The 21,722-nt window shown below is 39.6% G+C and overlaps 1 protein-coding gene across 3 annotated transcripts in view; it reads left to right on the forward strand.

Annotated features, from left to right (window-relative positions):
* LAMA4 (laminin subunit alpha 4) overlaps nt 1-21,722 on the forward strand; it is a 182,329-nt gene that overhangs the window by 69,729 nt on the left and 90,878 nt on the right. For all 3 annotated transcript variants that reach the window (XM_082633279.1, XM_082633278.1, XM_082633280.1), the window contains exons 3-5: nt 10,268-10,369; nt 19,148-19,272; nt 21,535-21,615. In XM_082633279.1, the coding sequence (XP_082489405.1) occupies nt 10,268-10,369; nt 19,148-19,272; nt 21,535-21,615 (308 nt within the window). The remainder of the gene's footprint in view (nt 1-10,267; nt 10,370-19,147; nt 19,273-21,534; nt 21,616-21,722) is intronic.

Raw genomic sequence — 21,722 nt, forward strand, 5'->3', positions numbered from 1 at the left:
TCCAGTTACTTAACCTTGATAAACATGGTATTCTACACAGAAATTAATTTGGAGAACATCCAGTCCTACCGTCCACATAGATAGAGATATTCATTTAGACAGTAAATTTATAACAGATCAGAATTGTGTAAGGTCATTTCTAACTTGAGACTCTAACCTCTGTGATACTTCATTTACCTCCATTTAAACCATAGATTTGAAATGAACAATGATAGCAAAGTGCTTGTAAAAAGGAAGAGATAAAACGTGAGTTCTTAAACTTTGTCATTCTATATGCAAACCATTCTCTGATCCTTGCAGAGTTCACTGTTTTGGAAGCATTTCCAAAAACTACATTAATGCAAAATACATTCATGTGATTTAAAAGCATTAATCCATTACTTTTTCCCTTTATATTCCATAATCTTTATCATTAACTGAGATATAAGGAGAAAAACAGATTGGGGAGAGAATATAATAAGGTCAGTGTGGGATACATTTAACTCCATGTGCCTATAGAGCTGGAGAAGGACTTGTCTAACAAGTACTTGGAAACAAGAGTGTGGACTAAAAGAGTGAGATCCGGGTTATGGAGAGAGTTTGGGGAGTTACCAGAATATAAATGGAGGCTGAAACTGTGGCAGAGGTTGACCTCACCCAGCAAGAGTGTGTTGATAAAAAAGAGGGATACAGAGGTTATCTTAGGGAACACCTACAACACAGGGGCAGCAGAGGAAGAGGAACAACCTACCTTCCTTCCCCCCAAATGCCCCCCCCCCAGATACTGAGAAAGAGAGGCAGGAGAAAAACCTAAAGTGGGAGTTGTCCTGCAAAGAGAAGAGAGAATTTCAAGGAGGGAATTTCAAAAATATTAAGTACTGGCATAAGAACAAGTAACATTGGAAAAGCAAAACCACAAAGACATCACCCGACAGCTTTGTCAGGGCAGTTTCAGTGGCACCATGGAGACAGAAACTGGATGATGGATAGAGGCATAGGTTGGCATGAAGGAAGCAGAGCCAGTGTGATTGAGTTCTCACTCACCAAGCCTGGCTGTGCAAGAACGGAGGGAAATGAAAAAGAGGCAGAGCTGAAGGAAGGTGTTCTTAGACTCTGAACCTGGGGGAAGAAGTCAGGGCTCGTCCAACACAAGACCCAGCACTTACCTGTACTCTGCTTCTCCTCATCCCTGTGGGTGCAAAGAGATGGGTGGCATGTGAGGGAGGGAGGCTAGGTGATGGGACAGAGCCTGCTGGCCACAGGTGTGTAAGCCCCAGAGCACGGGAAGAGGGCTAGTCTTTCCTAACAACAAGAGAAGCACTACCTCCTCTGAGGTGGGCAGAGGACATCAGGATGAGTCAAGATAAAGACAAATTTTGAGAAAGAGAAGAGAGATAGATAGTATGAGATTTTCTACCCAATGACCTCCATTTTCTCATCAAAAGAGGAAAGATTATCTCCTGAGAGATTTGGGGTGTACTTCTCCTTTCCTACTAATTCACCATAGCATTTCTTCAGTTATGCATAGACCCACAAGGAAGAGCATAAAGAATGACAGGTACTGCCAGTCACATTTTGCTTTGCATCCTGAATGGTCCAGTGTGAAGGTAGCAATGAAGTACACAGGGCACCTCAAGACAGAAACAGGTACATCTACTAGCAATGGAAACTGACAGAATACCCCAACCAGAGAACTCGCCTAAGGAAGCACGGCTGCCTTCCCTGAACAGAAGCCATAGTCAGTTTATAGACAATTAAACAATTAAACTTCCCAATTTCTTGTAAAAAGTAATGGTAATTTAGGCAGACATTTGCAATTCTGTGGGCTATTAAATGGTAATGATCAAATCAGAATATCTATAAGGAGCACTTAGCTCAGTGCCTGGTGTCTGTCAAAATATTTGCTGTTATTATTCACAAAAACCAGCTGAAGAGGACAGAGATGCCTGTCATCTCACAACATTGATTCCTACTAAGTGGTTAAGGAGTCATATCAAAATCCCCTAAAGCTTGTAACTCTGAAGTCATTCCTCTCTCCTTGCTCTTAAGGCTAGCCCTTGTGGTCCGCATGTCTTCCTTTCTTGGAAATGTGTCCATGGCATTTGCCCCAGTAAATTAAATAAAACTGAGTCAGTTTTCAGATATAAAAAAAAATCTGGCAGAGGCTATGTTGTGTAACCATAGCCTGGAAGGCAAGGAGTGAAACGCACAAGCCAGTTACATGAGGCAATGTGAGGAGGACCCGGAGCAGAAAGCCAGATGTTAGCAGATTTCTTTTTTTAAGTAAAATCAAAGGAAAAAAGGCACTGCTAAAGCCCCATTATGTTTTATAAGTGGCAATCACTACTATAAATGAGCAACTTATAAAGTGTTTTAAATAACTTTTCAAGGAGAAAATTAAAGAAATTGTCATCAGTATTAATGAACATAATAATCATCCTCCAATCCAACACTTCAAAAGGAAAATCTTTATGGTTTTAGGGCTCTAAACTTTTCTTGTTTGATCCTTTTAGTTTTACAACTAAAGAGAGCTATTTATTAGCAAGTGTGGTAAGTACTTCATCACAGCCTGAGTCTGTTGGTATCTAAAAGTCCAAATAAGCATTTGATCAAGTGCAGGGCTTGAGAACACTTATCTGAGACCTTTGAGTGGAGCACTGGTTTCCACGCCCAAGAGAATACCCAAAAGACCCATAAAGAGTGCTGAGGAATAGCCACATAAATGTAAAGTAAATGCCATGATAACTATCTCTCCACTCTACAAAATTAAAGGACCTGGCTTAACTGTGGACAAGATAGCAGTGCTGTACTCCTCAGAATTCCTCGGGACCTACATCATTGTCTCTAATTCATTTGGTGATTAAATTGAGGGCTGGAGTGTTTTGCAAGTTTGCCACGGAATGGCAGATAGAGGTCCCAAGCAATAAGCACAAAGGTAGCTCTAAGAGCCAACTAGGAGAAACCAGTACCATAGTCTGTGTTCAGCTGATACCCCAGCTTTATTTATGCCAATCCTAAGAAAAAATATCTCTGAACTGGATAAACCCCTGAGGAATGTTGAAACCACTTTCCTAATCAAGCTATGGTGAAATCACTGTCAAAATCTAAAAATTAACTTCGCCTGTTGAAATGCGGGGAATTTCAATTACGCAAACAAGAGCTTAAAGAGCAAAAGGGAGGGTACATGGGTAATTCTCTCTATATTCAAGTAAAGTCAATCAAGAAGGCAACTTGCTAACTGTAACCCACTGCATAATGCATTTTAACTTATTTTGGCACTTCCATTATAGTTTTGTATATGAACAATCAAAACATGTTAAGTCCTACCAGAAAAGATACAGAGGCAACGTTATCAATAGCTTAATTCGGGACTGCTTTCCATGTCAGATACTTTATCTTTTATTTTTATAGACACAGAAAAAAATAGCCTGTGAAATGCCTACCCGTGTAATAAATTTATATGTTCTTAGAAGTCACTCCTCCTCAGCAAAGGCTAAATTGATATTTTTAAATAGATTAAATTGAACAATTGGTTCCTATTAGAAGGTCCCTGAAAACTATTGGATTCTTAATTCTGCCCAAGTTTTAAACAGATGGAAGTCTGCATTGTGTAAGATCCAGAGACTCTGAGTAAAGGCACAAAGCTTTAGCTCCTAAGTGAGCATAACATTCAATCTTAAGGTGACTAATACACTAAAACAAAAAATGGAATTCACTAAAACTAAAACTAGAGCTGAAATCATTGTTGCCTGGAAACAAGAGAAAAGTGGATTGATTATACCCATACAAAAACCTAAGCAGAAAGATAATTGAATGTGGGCTGTTAAATTTGAAGAATACTAATTTGGAAGGTAGCAATGACTCTGGATACAAATGAATGAATTCAGAGAGGTTTTTTTTAAAGCTTTCCGCATTAAGCCTTAGTAAATTAAAGCAAAAGTTGATGAATCAAAATTTTTTTTTTTTTTTTGCGGTATGCGGGCCTCTCACTGTTGTGGCCTCTCCCGCTGCGGAGCACAGGCTCCGGACGCGCAGGCTCAGCGGCCATGGCTCACAGGCCCAGCCGCTCCACGGCACGTGGGATCTTCCCGGACCGGGGCACGAACCCGTGTCCCCTGCATCGGCAGGCGGACTCCCAACCACTGCGCCACCAGGGAAGCCCGATGAATCAAAATTTTACAAGTCTAATTCAGAAAGCAAGATGAGTCAATATTTGTAAAATGTTTGTAGATCCTTGGTTGAAGACACAATGCAAATATCTATTCCAATTTTAGGTCAAATCCTATTAGAATAGGCATAGGGCTGTGGCGTGTGCTCTCTGTAATGGAATTTTATTATAATTAATTCATTATTTTTGTTGGAACTGGAGATTAGAGTCTGTTTCTCTCTGGGACATCAAGTACCTACTCAGAGATCTCAAGATGTGTCTCACACCCTCAGATGACAACTTCAGGCCCCTCCTAAATCTGGTCAATTTTTGCTATTGTTAATTGATTTTAATGGGTGATTGGAGACCTCAAATTCCTAAAGAATGCTATTAGAGCATTTAAATTGTTTAGTCAATTGGGCTTTTCAACAGAAATTCTGAAAGTCTTAGACATTCACTATCTATGTGAAAGTAGTGGCTTGTGGCCAATTAACTGGCTCCTCTGTGACAATATTTGGAAAACACAGTGAGATTTTTATGAGTTTTTAACTTAATATTACTTTGCTTGGTACTCACTTTATTTGATAACTCCCAAGAGATTTTTAGAAGTTTGCCACACCCAAAGGATGCAGACTGGACTATACTTCAAAAGAACACAATTTAAGAATTTTTAAGAAAATTCAAAACATGTTCTGTATGATGACAGTATTGTTGGTTTAAGTCTAGTGTTTTCAAGGAGACTTCTTTGAATGAGGACAAAAATGATCAATCAGCTGTATAAATGTTATGCTTTTTGTTAAGAAACACTCTTAATTACAATTACATCTAGTGAAATAATTAACATTGTGATTATACGATGAACCTCTGGAAATAATGCCTTCTTCAAGGATATCAACATATATATACACTGTCATTTCCAGTTCCTTTAAATATAAGCGGCACATGGATACACCACACTAATTTCCTCCTAAGTTCTCTCTAGTTCTGATTTCTATAAATATAAAATTAGTCAAGTAAACATACACTGATTTTTACTCCAAGCCAGACATCACACTAATCATAACAAAGTAAGCAAATGGCAATTTTAACTCTTATTCTTCAAAGGCAGAAGTAAATATTATTGATTAATCCAATCTCAGTGTCAGAGCAGGAGGCAAGCTGTAGTAACAGAGTGGCTTAAGAATGGAGAGCTGTAAAAAGTCTACAAGTGATTTAGTGGAAAGCAAAATGACAATGTGGCTGAAATAAGTTGTTTAAAAAGTAAATATTCCCATTCAATGGTTTTTATATATTAATGATTGTATATATTTTTAAAGAATTTTTTCTGGGGCTTAAAGGAGGGATTTTACATTTTTTATTCATTTCAGCCTGCTGTGGATTGTTTATAACAGCAAAAAATTGGAAATAACCTAAATGCCCAACAAGAAGGGTTCGGTTAACATATATTAATGGTACAACAGCAGGTTAAGAGCTCAAATGTGGGAGTCAAACAAAGAATCTAATTTCTAAGTCCACCATTTCTTATCTGTGTTACTTGGCCTGAATAACAATTCCTGTAAGCCACACAGACCACATCTGCAGAACGAAGGTAACAGAACTTACCTCATAGAGCTATGGTGGGGTAAAAATGCAAGACCTATACAACATGACCAATGCAGTGACTTAGCATGATAAATATTTATGTTCAATTAATTAAAATGTAAATTAAATAAAAATTTAAATTTTATTTATTTATTTACTTATGAGGGGCAGCATGGTATAGTAGAGAAACAAGAAGATTTGGATCAGTCTGAACCTCTTATAAACCTATGTGACATTGGATACATTTCTAATCTTCTCTCTCAGTTTGTTCATTTCTAAAATGCAGGTACTTATACCTAATTCACAGAGTTGCTGTGAAGAGCAAATACCCTAACATGGATAAAGTACTTATCACAATACTTGGTACACAGGCTCTCAGTAAATGGTAACTATATTGTAGTTATCATCATCATCATTATTGTTATTATTATCCTTGTTATTATTATCAATTTTTTTAAAGGTTGTGGCACCATCCCAGAAGATACAAATCTCCCTGAGGGCTCTCTAAATCACCCACCCACGTGTTTATACAGTTGTCTGCTGTAGGTCAATCTTATGTGGGCAGGAGGGTTCAGGGTTGCATCTAAAAATTGATTGTAAGACTTCTCTTGCTTACACACACACATATATAATACATAAACACATCTTGTTTAGTAAATTCTGGAGAATATTTCCAAAGAAAGCAGACAGATATTATTCTCCTTGTGAGAAGACTATTCAGCTTTCACAGGCCTCTAAATAGCACAGGTCTTAGAATTACTTAGAGAAAAATTGTTAACCAAGAGCAAAACTAAAAAATAGCCACACTTTCATTCTTGAAAATATCTACCTTTTAATATTATGACAAAGGTCAATTTTGCCAGTTCCTATAGAATTTCAAGAAGAGATTCAGTAAAACTTAACAGAACTTTCTGGGAAAAAAATGATGAAATGTTTTTACATAAAAGAAACAACCTTAAACAGCTCTTCCTGAGGATACTCAAGCTTCTCTTGAACCACTTAACAATTTACCATTTCAAGGAATCCTCTAAAGTTCTACAACACAAGGTTCAAGGTATCCAGTGTATGGGCTCTAGTAATGACATCAGAAGCTCCCCATACCCAAGGCTTCGATTATTCCATATGGTGCCTTTATGTGAATTTTAAGATGGTGCCTCCTCTCTGGATAGATGAGTTAGAAAACACAATCCTTTCAAGTGTACAAAACTCAGCAAGAAAGGAGTTGGCCAGGCTTCCAACCCTCCTTGCCCTCTTGGCAGGGGGCCAAGTGACTATTCCACACAACCCTGTCCCTGCCTCCCTTCTCTTCCCATCTCCCACAGTATGAGACCTGAGCCAAATCATCCTTCACACAAGGTCAGAACCTTCGTCTGGTGGGTGGATAAGTGGATAATGACAGATTCTCAGAGCGAAGTCTCCTCCTAAACTTGGCATAACAAAGATTTCATCTTGTACACAGTCTAGTCAAGGTAGTGGCTGCCTGGACTGTGTTGAGAAACGTTGGAGACCCAATCCAGCCCCAGCAGAGAGCAGTGAGTAGATTCGCAGGATAAACCACTGGTTTCCAACAGCACATATACCTCAGATGTCCTGTCCTGGTCCAAACCATTCAAATCACAATCACAAGTTCATTGAGCAATGAACATGTACAAGGTACTGTGACAGATGCTTTGAAGCAATCCTTCCAAACCTAGTCTCACACTGAAATCTTCATGGCGCTTTTTAAAAATACAGATCCCTCAAAAATTTTCAGTAAACCTAAAACTCTTCTAAAATACAAAATCTTCCAATTTTTTTGTGGTTTTTTTTCCTATGTGGTGATAATTTTATTTTTGTTTTTTTAAAAATGAGTCTCTTAATTTAGTCAGGGCCTCAGGCTAATAAGAGATTAGCCACTGTCATATTCACAATGATGCATTTATTCAGGGCAAATCTTAATTTTCTTTGTCTTCTTCAGAAGAAAGAGCTGTGAGAATGCCTAAAAGATTTGCACTACTATCAATTTAAAAACACCCTTTCAGAAATTTGATTCCTTGGGCCAGAGGAAGGCCTTACTATAGCTGATGGTACAAGTGGGTCTTTTCATGCACTGTTTCCAGGCATCTCTATCAGACTCCCTGCCACCACCAGTGTGCTTTTCTCTTCCAAATACACCTCCAATCTCTGCCCCATTCCTTGGAACTCACAGAAACAGAGACCAGAAGGGTGGTTACAGGGGCTGGGAGAGGAGACAGGGAAACAGGGAGAGGTTGGTCAAAGGGTACAAACTTCCAGTTAAAAGATTAACAAATTCGGGTTATCCAATGTACAGCACCTTAATTATAGTTAATAATACTGTATTATACACTTGAGAGTTGCTAAGACAGTAAATCTTACATGTTCTCACCACAAAAAAGAAATGGTAGTTTTGTGACATGATGGAGTTGTTAGTTAATGCTATGGTGGTAATCATTTTGCAATACATATGTATATCAAATCAGCATGCTGTACACCTTAAACTTATACAACGTTACATGTCAGTTATATCTCAATAAGGCTGGGGGGAAGAATTAATTAAAATAAATAATTTTTAAAATACAAAATTTATTTTATAAAAAAAAATGTAGATTCTTTGGCTTCACCATCAGAACTATTGAATCAGAAACTCCCCCAGTCAGATGTCTGTAACTTGGTCAGTTAGAGAACTCAGAAACCACTGGTATAGAGGGTCCTGAGATAACTAATACTAAGGCCCTCACTACTGTTATCCATTCCTTTTATAATTAAAAGCCTCCTAATGTCAAAATGCAGGATGCAACACATTCATTGGGCATCAAATCAATGTTATGTCTTAGGACCAGGATATATTTTAAAATAAAATAAAATAAGATAAAATAAAATAAAATAGAGAAGTTTAAAGTATATGACACATAGTAAGATTAATTACTGTTTTGTGAGTCTTTTTTCTTACTCTTGTTTCTGTGAATTTCTTTTTCTGTGTACTGCATCACAGTGAAAACATGTATTTCTTGTATTTTGAAACAGAAGTTAGAAATATGTGAAATTAGGTGGTGTGAATTAAATGCTTCCTACTGCAATTTTAGCACCTTTCCCTCTCTTTTGTTCCCTAGTGGAAACTGAGAAAAAGGCTTACCATCAACTACAAAGTCTCCATTATAAATTATAAATTGGTCCCTTCTCAGCCTTATTTTGTCTTCACCTAGAAAGACAGATTTTTTGCCTTTTCTTCATAGGCAAATGACATTATGCTCTATTAAACTTCCTCCAAATGGAATATGTTAAATTTTAGTTTTAGGACTATGGGGTTTTTATACTGCGCATGGTGTCTAGTGATTCTTTCTCTACAGAGAGAAAAGCAAGAGGAAATGGGTTTGCATAACAGTCAGAGGGACCTCAGCCAGATACAATGAAAAGCTTCCTGGTAGCCAAGAGAGTACAAACTACGAGTCAATGGCGGGTGTGATGGGAAATCTCCTCCTCTGTACGTTTGTGGAAACAACCCAGATTCTTATCTCTCTGGAATTCTTTAGATGTAAATCTGTCTGATAGGCAAGGAGTGGACTTCCAGGCCTATGATGTCATTTCTGCCTTGCAGCATTGAAACATTCCAAAGAAACATAAAATACATATCCATAAGCCCAATGGCATAAACCAAGAACAATCTCACAAAGTTTCTCAACCTGAGCACAAGTGACATTTGGGCAGGGCAATTCAGCAAATGCAAGATCGTTAACATCACCACAACCCACACCTCTGGGTTTAATTATCTCACCACTGGAACGAAGGAAAATAATGTGCTTCTCGCAGTTACGAGGACAAATGAAATATAGGAAGAGCGCCCTCGAAGGACCTGCTAAGTGTAAGGATTCATTAACTTCCTTACCCCTCCCTTTAAAATTTTAGGATCTGAAAATCGTATTTTTTTGAGCTCAAGTTTATGAAAGACACGTCTCTAAGTTGTTCTGCCACAGCCAATAATTTCTGAACCCACAGGTCTTTATTCACAGGGAGCGTGATGCAGTGCCTCACCCAAATAGTTTGGATATGTCTTGTTTCGGATTGGAAGAAAACATTAGAAAATTTCTCCTTCACTGTTACCTAAAATCTTCTTATACTTCCTCACAGTGATAGACTGTGTTAAAGGTGCTCCAGACTGTGTTAAACGTGCTCCCGTCCTGCTGAGAGGTGACAGGCGTTCTCGCGGCGTAGGAGAGTAAGAGACGAGATCCTGCTGCGCGAATTGCTACGCATCGCGAGAATTGGACGCCATTCGTTCTCGTGGTGTCCGGGCCGTGGCTGGTCGGCCAACCTCTGCAGGAACCCCCGCCCCCAGGCCCCCCCCGCCCCCACCAAAAAAAGAAGTGAAAAAAGAGGCAGAAAAGATACATAAAGAAGATTGGATATACATCATTGAATGGTAGTATAAATAGTTCATATTAGTATGTTCTGTAAAGAAATGTTTAGATCATTTACCAATCAGTTCCTCTTACTCCTCTCAGAAAATGATGGCCAAAATTGATCTTTTCGGTCATGAAGATGCTTTTGTTGTGTCTGTTTCAGAAATGCGACGCAGGATTCTTTTTTGCCCAGTCGGGAGAATGTTTGCCCTGTGACTGTAATGGTAATTCCAACGAGTGCTTGGATGGCTCTGGACTCTGTGTGGTAAGTCGGGGTCATCTATCACTTCTCACATATTGCATTGAGCCTTTGCATCTTGGGTGGGGATAAAATATTCTTCCTGGATGTTTGAGCTACCTAGGAGCAAACTGCTAATCAAGCTTTCTTTTTACCCTTCACTTTTCCTGTAAAACACCTCATATAAACTGCGTATGACTGTAAGGGGTCACCAAGGTGTATGTCTGAATGTGCGTGTGCCCCTAGCAGTAACTGCCCCACCACCCTTGGCAGCTGGTTTCTTGCTAACGGCCATTGGAGATGGGCTTGAAAATAATACACAGAGGAGGAAATCATCCATCCAAATTCCTCTGTAATAGTACAGTTTGCCATATGTTTGGCTTCACTCCACATAGACCAGGAGAATAAAACAGTTGTTTCATAGCCTATTTTACAACCTAAGATAGTCAGGTCTATAGATCAAAATTTGTTAAAAAAAAAAAAAAAAAGGTTTAAACCAAATAGCTAATAAAAATGAAAGCTTTGGCATTATGGTCTTTGTAACTCTGTAATCAAGCCCCCAAAGAATTTTTTTTTTTTCTTAACTGAAATGAATTTTCCAATAGACAGTGAAACATGATAGAGATTTATGAAGGAGAATGAGAAAGCTTTTAGCAAAAGTACGTGCTACGTATTTCCCATTTTCACTAAAAGGACTGACAACCTAGTGAAGATGGGGATTGAAATATTTACCAGAAGTGACTTCAGTAGAGGTCGTAGGAGGCGTTTTTAAAGACTTATGCCTTAAGGTCATGTTTTCCTTCATGAGCGATACTATTACACAGCAGTATAATAGTAGAAGTTCCCGTGAGGCAAAGAGTCTTTCCAAAACTGCAAGAATATTTTTGCATAAACTGCAAGAATACTTAAATATACCTACCTACCTCAAAATTAGCATAATTGTCTGTATTAAGCAGATAATTTTGATTATAAGTGGTCTTCAAGGTGTGTACTTGAAGGTGTTATTTTACTCATGTATTACATTAAGATGCAAATTAGAACGTTTCCATTTATTTTAAACCTAACAATTCACATTTTTCTAGGGACAGAATTAAGTTGCAAACACTAAATGTTGCTAACTCTTTGTAGTGTTTGTTTAGTCCTGATGTTTCTGTTTTCCCCTTCCCCCATCTTCTTAAATAACCATTACATCCAGGATGTCCTCTGTAGCAGTGTAGGCACCCGCAGCTGCCAAAGTCTACCCCTTTCTAATGCTTCCATCTCCGGTTTCCTGTTATTTTAATCCCAGTGACATTTGAAAAGAAAATCCCATGGATGCACTTGAACTAATAATGTACATCTCTGATAATTTGACCAATTAAAGGCTCTTTGTCATCTAGTTTATTTAAATATAAGAGAACAGGGACTGGCCAGCCCATCAGCTGCTGTTAGACAGTAAGATGGAAGACTGGAATAAATTAAAGGGGAAAAATGTCCCTCCTGCTAGTGCCTATGGAGGGCTATGACAAAACTACTGCTTGTTACAATGACCTGGTCAGAATAAGAGCTATCATGCTTTTATCTTTGACCTGGACTTGAGCTTCTGAAGGGGGCAGTCATCACGTGATTCCTTCATAGCTCCTGGGGCATACAAAGTTCTAATAAAAGTTTGGGGATGGGCTAGGGTGTAAACATTTATATGCGCACTCAGGGAAGTTGCCGATCTTCCTGCAGTTACTTTGTTCCAAGATAGAACATTTAAAAAAAAAAAAGAAAATAGCCATCTTACTTCTCAGCTCCTGCCCTGTAGCCCCAGCTCCTTGTCATAGTTCAGGGAGCCAGAGAAGACACGGCGGCTCCACCTGAACACCTTGCAATTCACTGCGGGCATCAGAGTTTCAATCAGTTCTTACAGTTTGCCTGGCCTAACTCATTTCTCCCATCTTCCATAAGCAACCAAAAATAAATGGCCTTCTTTTATTCCATTTTGTTTTATTTTGAAGGCTTGTAGTGCCTCTGTCTTATCTTCCCCTCTTTGTTTCTAATTCTTCCTCCATTCCCATGATCAATTTCAATTGGACCTTATATTTTACAGACTGATTTTAAGGAACTAAGCCATTTGACAAAATATATAGAGTAAACAAAGTTATCCTACCATTTCAGACATACCAAAAAATCTTAAGAGATTTCTTCACAAGAGGAATGCCAACTCTTCAAATGCAGAAAGGTGGCTAAGTGAAAAGTGGATTAACTAATGAAATCCAGTATGCATTGGTTGTCTTTCCAAAGGGCCACTTTGCATCTTATCAGAACCGGGGTGCACTGGGCAGGGTTCTCAGTGGAGTCAGCTAGGCAGAGACTTAAAGGCCAGTCAACTCCAGTGGGCATGGCAGACTCTCTAGGAAAGCTCCCGAAAGAGGCATGAGAAAGGATTTAAGATGTAGAAACAAACAGAAGCAGACAGATGGCTAGTGATAGGAATGCCTGGTCACTGATAACCTATAGTTTATCCCCCGATCTAGAGGCTAGGTACAGAGAACTAAGAAGAGACCATGACTAAGGCCAGTTACCATCTAAAGAACTGGTGCTTCATCATTAGGAGAAAGCGTGGAGCCCACTGACCAGAACTAGAGTGGAGAAAATCTGACTTGAAGTTCACCACTGGCACGGGCTCCTCAGGTTCCTTTTGATTAAGCATTGGTGTATCTGTTGATTTCATTTATCCACTTAACAAGCATTTTTTGAGTACCACTTATGTGCCTGGCACTATTCTAGGATCTGGATTAAGTACTTTCCACTGTGTGGACTGAAGGGCTGTAGGGACAGAACACCTACTTGAAAATGCTTGTGGACGTGACCAACATAATGAAGTTCCAAGTATGAGGACCAGGGGCGCTTTAGAAACACATGCAGAGACCCCCACCTGCTCAGTGACAATCAAAGAGAAAAATATTAAAAGATTTTGAGGTCTGTGCCAGCATTTCAGGAAAAAATCTAAATCTGAATGAAAAGATTTGGATTTGAAACCACTAAATAACTGCAAAACATAATTGAAATCTAGAAAGAAAACCATCAAGCTGTTAAGGATTCACATCTGGCTGGTAGAAACGTGGACGGACTTTTATTTTCTTCTTTTCACTTTACAGTATACCTGCCCAAGTGTTCTACAACTGCCTGTAGTAATTTTATAATTTAAAAGATATTGATATTTAGATGGACTTCTACCCCACCCTAAGCACAATGGAGAAAGGGAAGTCATTCAACATATTGAAGGCTAAGGAATTTTTTATTACTCTCAAAGCCTACTTAAAACCTAATTCAGGAAAGCAAAGATATTACATTTCTAATTTTTGTAGACACTAGCATTTTTCTCCTGATTTTCAAACTGTCCTTTGTGTATTAGGCCAAAATCAACCAATGTAAGTCCCTTTAAGAGTAAGCATGTGTGATGGATAAAGCAACACCCTTATTAGATGTCCAATAGAAAGAAGAAATTGAGTAATAGGGAATTCTTTTTCCTGTTTTACTTACAACTATAAAATTGGTATCTAAATCAAGTGCATAATTCTTACATTAAAATTTTGACAATTTTCCAATCTGTTGCAAGCTTGGAAAAACCAAATTTTGCAAACAGTGATTGATTTGGTTCCATGTTAGCTAAAGTTTTGACATAAAGTCATAAAATTTGTGTGCAAAGGATTTTAAGGATGGCTAGCTCGGTGGAGTCCCTTGTTGCTTTGTGCCCCCAATGTAAGAGTATGATGGGGACGAAATGCAGATAATAAGTTCTCTATACATTGCTTTTTCCTTCTTTTCTCAACCCGGAACATGTTCCTCCTCTTGTATTCCCCACCTCAATTAATGACAGCACCATTCTGCCAATTCCTCATGCTTAGATGTCCCAGATGCTTCATCAACTGCCTTTTCCTCTTCACCAGTATTCAGCTGAACGCCAAATCCTGCCAGTTCAACCTAGGAGAGGGCCTCCTCTGTTCTGTGCCATCTCACTGTCTTAATTCATGCCCATAGTATCCCTCCCTGACCACTAGTGCAGCTTCCCAACTACTCATTATGCCCTGCTCCAGACTCTCCTCCCCCTAATCTGTCTTCCTCACAAGCAATGGAAACATATTTTAAAAACACAACCTAATCAAGACATCCCCCTTTCTAAAATCCTTCAAGGATTTCTATTCCAGACCCACTGAGCTTCTTCTCTCTGCCACCTAAACTAACTCTGTACTTTCACTCTCTGTGTCTGAACTTGTGTTTCCCTGTTCTCTGCCTGGGATTTCTTGCTTATCCTTCAAGGCCTAGTTCAGATGTCACCACCTCCATTAAGTCTTGTCTTGCTTTCTCAGGAAGAGTAGACCCTTTTCCTTCTTTCTGACCCATAGCAGAGTCATAGCACCTAGCACACTATATTCTTCTCAGTTTACCTCTCTGTTTTTATCACAACTTACTCAAAGTGAGTTATTCAAAGGCAGGAACTGGGTCTTCCTCATTGTAGTAACCGTCACAGCTCATTGTCTGTCATGATATCAGCTTAATCCAGGTTTAAGTGAATGAATAACAAATTAACTTAAAAGCAAAAATCTTTAATATTATAATTTGAGACTGGGGTCCCCTTTATTTTTTTGTTTTTTTTTTTTTCTTTTTTCGCTGTACGCGGGCCTCTCACTGTTGTGGCCTCTCCCGTTGCGGAGCACAGGCTCCGGACACACAGGCTCAGCGGCCATGGCTCACTGGGCCTAGCCGCTCCGCAGCATGTGGGATCTTCCCGGACCGGGGCATGAACCCGTGTCCCCTGCATCAGCAGGCGGACTCTCAACCACTGCGCCACCAGGGAAGCCCTGGGGTCCCCTTTATTGCAGTAAAATGCACTGTCTTGTTATTCTAGAGCCTTAGGCTTGGGCCAAGTGCTGAGTAACTAGCAAACAGTGCTACCGACATGAGGTGTTTCCATCTAGACCCTTGCTTCTCAAGTATAGTCTAGACCAACAGCACTGGTGATACTTGGGAGCTTGTTAGAAATGCAGAAACCCAAGCCCAACCCAGGCACCCTGAACAGAATCTGCATTTTCACAAAATCCTCAGTGCATTCTGTGCACACAGGTCCGAGAAGCTCTGATCTAGACAGAGCAGCAGTTCTCAAACTTTTTTGTCTCTTGAGCCCTTTACACTCATTAGAATCACTCAAGGTGCCAAAGAGCTTTTGTTTATGTGGATTATACCTGTTCATGTTTACTGCATTTGAAATTTAAAAGGGAAAATTTTTATAGTATTTTCTTATTAATCTATTTGAAAAGAACAATAATCAACCCATTACATGTTAACATAAACAGTATGTTTTTAAAAAATATAAACGTATTTTACAAATTGAAAATAGCTTTCATGTCTGGCTTAATGGAAGGCAGCTGGATGTCATATCTGCCTCTGCATCAATCTGTGGTGATATCTCCTTGTCACGTAGCCTCAGGAAAATCCCACCTTACACACGAGAAATGAGAGTGCAAAAGAGAAATAAAACCTTAGTATTATTATGAGAATAGTTTTAACTTCCCTGGACATATTTTGAGAACCACAGGACTAGATAGACTGTAGTCACGCATGAAGCCTGTGACTAGCCACTAACCTGATCCTTTTAGGCTTTCTTCCCACGTTATGCTGGTGCTGTGGCCCAGTCGTTAAGAGATTCCATTTTTCACATGAAGGAGACACAGCTGGTGCCCAAATGTCATTCCTGACACTTAACATGCAATTGATTATCTAGATGTAGCTTTCTTAACCACTGGCCAAAAATTCAGGATGCTTTTTTCATTTTTAAGTGGGGTCAGTTTCATTAAAAAATAAATTTGTACCCCACTCCAACAACGGCGTACTATTTATTGTTGTCATTTTTCCTTTCTGTTTTTTAAATGGCAGAGCAATGAAGGTAAAGGATGTTTGCAATCTCAGAGTAAAAGATTTTCAGAGCTAGAAGAAACCTTATAGACCGTCTCAGCTAGATCCTCGTTTTACAGACAGAGAGACCCAGAAAAGTCGAGTGACTTGCTCAAGGTCAACCAGCTAGAAAAAGGAGGAGCTAGGGAACTCTGTCCCTGCTGCCAGCACTATCCCTGCCAATCTCCCAGAATGTGCCTCAGTTGCCTTTTAGGGAATTTCATAACTAAGTCTTTAAAAGAAGGCAGATGACAAGAGTCAGTGTTCGCACTCTGAGCGTTTAGAGGTCATAGTGATTTGGAGGCTTTCTGCCCTTGAGGGTAATTGCTTCCTGTGGCTGCCATGGAAGAATTAGTGCCCTGACAAGGAATCCAAAGCATCCATCGAGTCATAAGGTGACAGAATTGAGAATTGGCTCATTTTTGCAGCTAAATAGGCTCTTCAGGCATGAAGAGTGGTCTAACATCTTACAACAGGCTTGTTTTCTTCTGCACAGATAGGCTTCATCTGTCCAACAAGGACTCAGACAAGTTTCACCCCAGTCTAGAGCTGCCCTGACAGATTGCTTATGGCTTAGATTCCTGGTAGTTGGATAAGGCTCGTTGGTTTTCCCTGGGATGAGAAATTGCCACCAATTTTGAGCTGGCTTTGGGTGCATGTTAATTTCCTTTACTTGCTCCAGATGCTAATTCACCCTTTCCCACTTTTTCCTTCATTTTTCTTTCCAACAAACATTTACTGAAGGTTGACTTAGCACTTGATACAGCATTAAGAACAGTGAGGGAAATATGTTAACATCCTGTTGTCTGCATATCATACTTTATTTTTCAGTTTCTCTTCTGTCAGGTGGTCTGAACTAACCTCTTATCAATAATTCTATTCTGTTAACCTAATTCTAATCAGGACCCAAAGACTGTCCACATCTAATGGCAGATCAAATGCCCAAAGAGCATTCAACCATGATAGCTGTGGCCCACATCAGGATTCCTCCCTTTTGTCTAGTGTGTTGTACTTGATATGAAGCTCAAACTGTTAGTAAAACAGTCTGACACTTTTTATTGCAGTCATTTATGACTCTTTTGGGAAAGAAGCCTTTTCTCTAACACACTGGAGAAGCAGTATAATATGGGAGTTTCCAGCCCAACCTCTGGAGCCAGATTGCCTGAGTTCAGATCTCACTTTTGAGACACGCCTATCTCTGTGTGACACTGGGCAATTTACTTAACCTCCCTGTGTCTCTATTCATTTGTAAAATGGGGAAAAAATAGTAACTTACCTTAGAATTATTGTGAGAATTAAATTAGTTAATCCAGATTAAATGTTTTGAGCAGGACCTCACTATTATTTTGAACCTCAACATAGAACATAGAGACAAAATAACAAACTCAGAGTTAAGTTTCCAGTCACTCCGCCTTGCCTTCCCCAAGATTCCTCCACAGAGCCCTCTTTAAAAAAAGTTATCTGTTGAAGTTCTCATGCATAGATGTTACTAAGGGAATTGCTCAAACAGGAGGGTGCCTCTTCAGTGGCGTTCTAATTCTAACAGTACAATTTTTCACTGAAAAGCCTATTCAAACTTTATACACTCTGGTGAATATAGATATCTTCTTTACATCTTTGAAAATATCGTGGTGCTACTGGCATTGCCTTGTGCAATCCAGTCATGTCTAGTTGAAGAAAATATCAGTAGACTCGCATCACTGACTCTTGCAGAGGACTAGTGAGAAATTAATCCATCACCTCAACAAACAGCTGCTGAGTACAGACCCCATTCAAGTTAATGACAGTAAAATGCTGAGAGACTCAGTGTGGAGGGAAGCGCTGCTGAAGCTCGGAGCTGATGATAACAGTACAATGTGGGCAATGGAAGGAGAGAAGGATCGGGGAGGGGGGCATCAGGAAGGAATCCTGAAGCTCTCAAGGCCTGGTGCAGATCTTGAATGATAAACAGACATTCTAGGCAGAAGAACCAACTGTTTTGTGCTTTTTATCCAATTATCCCCACCACAAATGGAAAAATCATGCAATAAACCTGCTTACTATTTTTTGTATATCATTATGCAAGATATCAACCCATTAGCAGAATATTCTTTATCTACCTTCTACTCCATTTATGCTTTATTCAGACACATTTTGTTCTTCCAAGCCCATAAATTTTTTTTTAAATATTTATTTATTTTATTTTTGGCTGCGTTGGGTCTTCGTTGCTGTGCGCGGGCTTTCTCTAGTTGCGGCGAGCGGGGGCTACTCTTCGTTGCAGTGCGTGGGCTTCTCACTGCAGTGGCTTCTCTTGTTGTGGAGCACGGGCTCTAAGCACACCGGTTCAGTAGTTGCAGCATGTGGGCTCAGTAGTTGTGGCGCACGGGCTTAGCTGCTCCGCAGCATGTGGGATCTTCCCCAACCAGGGAACGAACCTGTGTCCCCTGCATTGGCAGGCGGATTCTTAACCACTGGGCCACCAGGGAAGTCCCAAGCCCATAAATTCTTAAAGCGTTCCCCCTGGTGCTTACCCCGGCGGATTTGTTTTTTCATTTCATATTTATTCCAAGTCAGTAAACTGATGCTTCTAGGATATCCAGAGTTTGATCATTCTGATTATCATTCTGAATTGAAATGAGTAACTGAAGAATAATCCCCTCTTCACACAAACTCTGAAGAGAGTCCCCAGGCTGCTAGTGCACACGCAGAGGTCATCCCCATTGTCCACACTTTGTAGCACTGACTGGGGCCAGCGTGGCTTCTTTGCGCTGACCAGGACCGTCGCACACCATCTATTTTGTCAGGCCTGACATCCCCTTTGCTTGAACTACTGCTTGATTCCCAGATTTGCTGTGTATAAAGTTTCTTACTGTGTCCTTGTCAGTTTTCTTATCTTTTGTCTTACAGCACTGCCAACGGAACACAACAGGCGAGCACTGTGAGAAATGTCTAGATGGTTATATCGGAGATGCCATCAGGGGAGCACCCCGCATCTGCCAGCCGTGCGCCTGCCCCCTGCCTCATGTTGCCAAGTAAGTCTTAAAGGAAGATGGTCTCTTCTACCACTTATCCGCTTAGTTTTTCTTTCTTTTTTTTCTCCCTATACAGAGTTCTAAGGTTTTTCCACAGTCAAAATTGAGTATCTCATGTTGCAATGAGACTGGAGAGATATAGGAACGTTTTCTAGCCTAAATCCACTTTCAGGAAAGCTTAAGCACTGCAGCATAGGTGATGACTCTGTTCCCTAAATATTGGGGGTGGGGTACGGGGCACATCAGAAAAGTCAGTGAAGCTTCCCAAGTTTTATAATCAAGACTAGTCTCATCTTTTCTTGGCCATCCCTTGACCTAGAGAGATCACAACTGGTGATGCCAACAGACATTATAATTCGTCATTTTCAGTGGTAGTGTTTCTCCTGCTCCCATAGAGCAGACATTTTCAGACATTCCACCAAGCATGGAATCTGAATTACACTTTGAAAGATATGCAAGTTGAGCCTACAGACCCAGGAGTTGGATCTCCAGATATTACAATAGCCACGTCAGAAGGCAAGAAAGTGATGCTTGAGGGAGTTTTGCAAACAGAGAGTGCTTAGTCTATTTTCCTTTAAGTTCCCTGAGGGTTTTCCAAGAACAAAAGACTCCCTTCCACTTGGAGAGGGCACCGTGGTTATTAGTGTGGGCTGAGAAAGGTGCAGTGTTTTCATTTCCCTAGCCCAAAACAGACTTTAGCCTGAGCAAAATATAAACAATTAATGCTGATGGAAAATGGAAAAGGAACCCTCAGTGACTCTACTGCCTCTGAGTCTCCCTCCACCAAGACCAACAGTCACACAGCTATTCCCAGGGACCATTTGCACAGAGCTCATTTATTTATTTTAGGGTTGGGCAGACATCCTCCATGTCTACTAATAATTGCTCCAAACAAGGAAAATGTCATCTGTTTGAAACTGTAGGACATTAGCTCAAAGCAGACAACTCCAGGCAGATATTTCATTCCTTCAGGCCATGGGTGGGCTGCTGGGCGGAACATCTTCAAAGAAACATGCATGTGGGTTTCTTCATGTTCTGGACACTTAACTGATAGTGTTTCTTTAAGTAGGCTGAGGAATAAGAACAAGCAAAATAAAGGGTAAATGAACAAGCAAAATAAAGGGTAAATGCCAAAGAAATGTAATTCATTGGAATGTTTTTAACCAAACTGTTAGAGAAAATAAATTGTATGTACTGCCTTTCACTGAGAAGCACATATTGTTTTCTGATTGATTTTATAAATATTTTCACACAAAGCAAGCATATCCATTTGTTTTCCTCCAAAGACCGTTAGGTCTTTGCTGATACATGCAGGAATGTGAGAACAGCAGGTCTCACTCCATGGATTGTACAGTACCTAAGCCAAAACTAATTTAAAAGTCTTAAAAATTTTGTACACCCCCCTCATGGGGGTGGATTCATGTGTCAGTGTAGGTAGAATTTTCAAAACATATGGAGAACAATATTCCATTTCCCTTGCCTTCATAATTAAGATAGGTATTTATTCTGTGGAAACAATATATTTATTTGTTTTCTGTCCTGTGTCCTAATTTTTATTATCAAAAAAAAGAAGAATCAAGAGAGTGGGTTTCATGAACTAGAATCCTTTTACTATGGGTCCTATTTCTTGCTTCAGTACTTGCTTTATGACTCTTATCAGCTGAGCTAGTCCCTGCACCCTTTATTCCCAATCTTTAAGGTACACATGAAAGAAATTAAGGTTTTGTGGAGATTATAAAGCATAGTTTAGAATTGGTTCATGACCTTGAAGAGTGAAAGAGAGCTAGTGCAGAAAAAAAGAGGGAAACTTTCAAGTGAATACACAGAAAGTGGTAGGAATAAGAAAATTCTCATAGAAATCTAAAATCACAGGTAAAATTTACTTATTTTACTCTAGCTTTAGGATATGTTTTACACTTGCATTAAAAAATATATACGTATATATTTATACACACACACATACACATATACCTGATGTTCTGGAAATTCCCACTGTTTCAAGTAAAAATAATGAAGTTCCTCTATGGAAAAATAAATGAGGTAGACATGGGAAATGGTGTCACCAGTGGTGTGTCACTTTCTGTCTGAGCCTGATAGTCTGAGCTCTCCTGAAAGGAGGAAGATAATTTAACTGAAGCAAATGATTGCACCCATTTGAACTTGAGGGGACCAAGGTAGAGACGATCTAATCAAAATCAAAAGTTAAGACAGTCTCTTCAGTGATGTATGGAATTGACTTCTAATATTCTCTTTCAATTCCAGTTTTGCAGAATCCTGCTATAGGAAAAATGGAGCTGTTCGGTGTATTTGTAAAGAAAACTATGCTGGACCTAACTGTGAAAGGTAGGCTACTGAAAGTCACCATGTGCTATGGGGGTCAAAGGAAACTTACTGTTTCTTACACTCATCAGCTCTGCCATGCTCTCGTTCAGTAGGTCTTAAGAAGAGGG

Source organism: Mesoplodon mirus (assembly GCF_964341445.2).
Source record: "Mesoplodon mirus genome assembly, chromosome: 10".
Classification (NCBI taxonomy): domain Eukaryota; kingdom Metazoa; phylum Chordata; class Mammalia; order Artiodactyla; family Ziphiidae; genus Mesoplodon; species Mesoplodon mirus.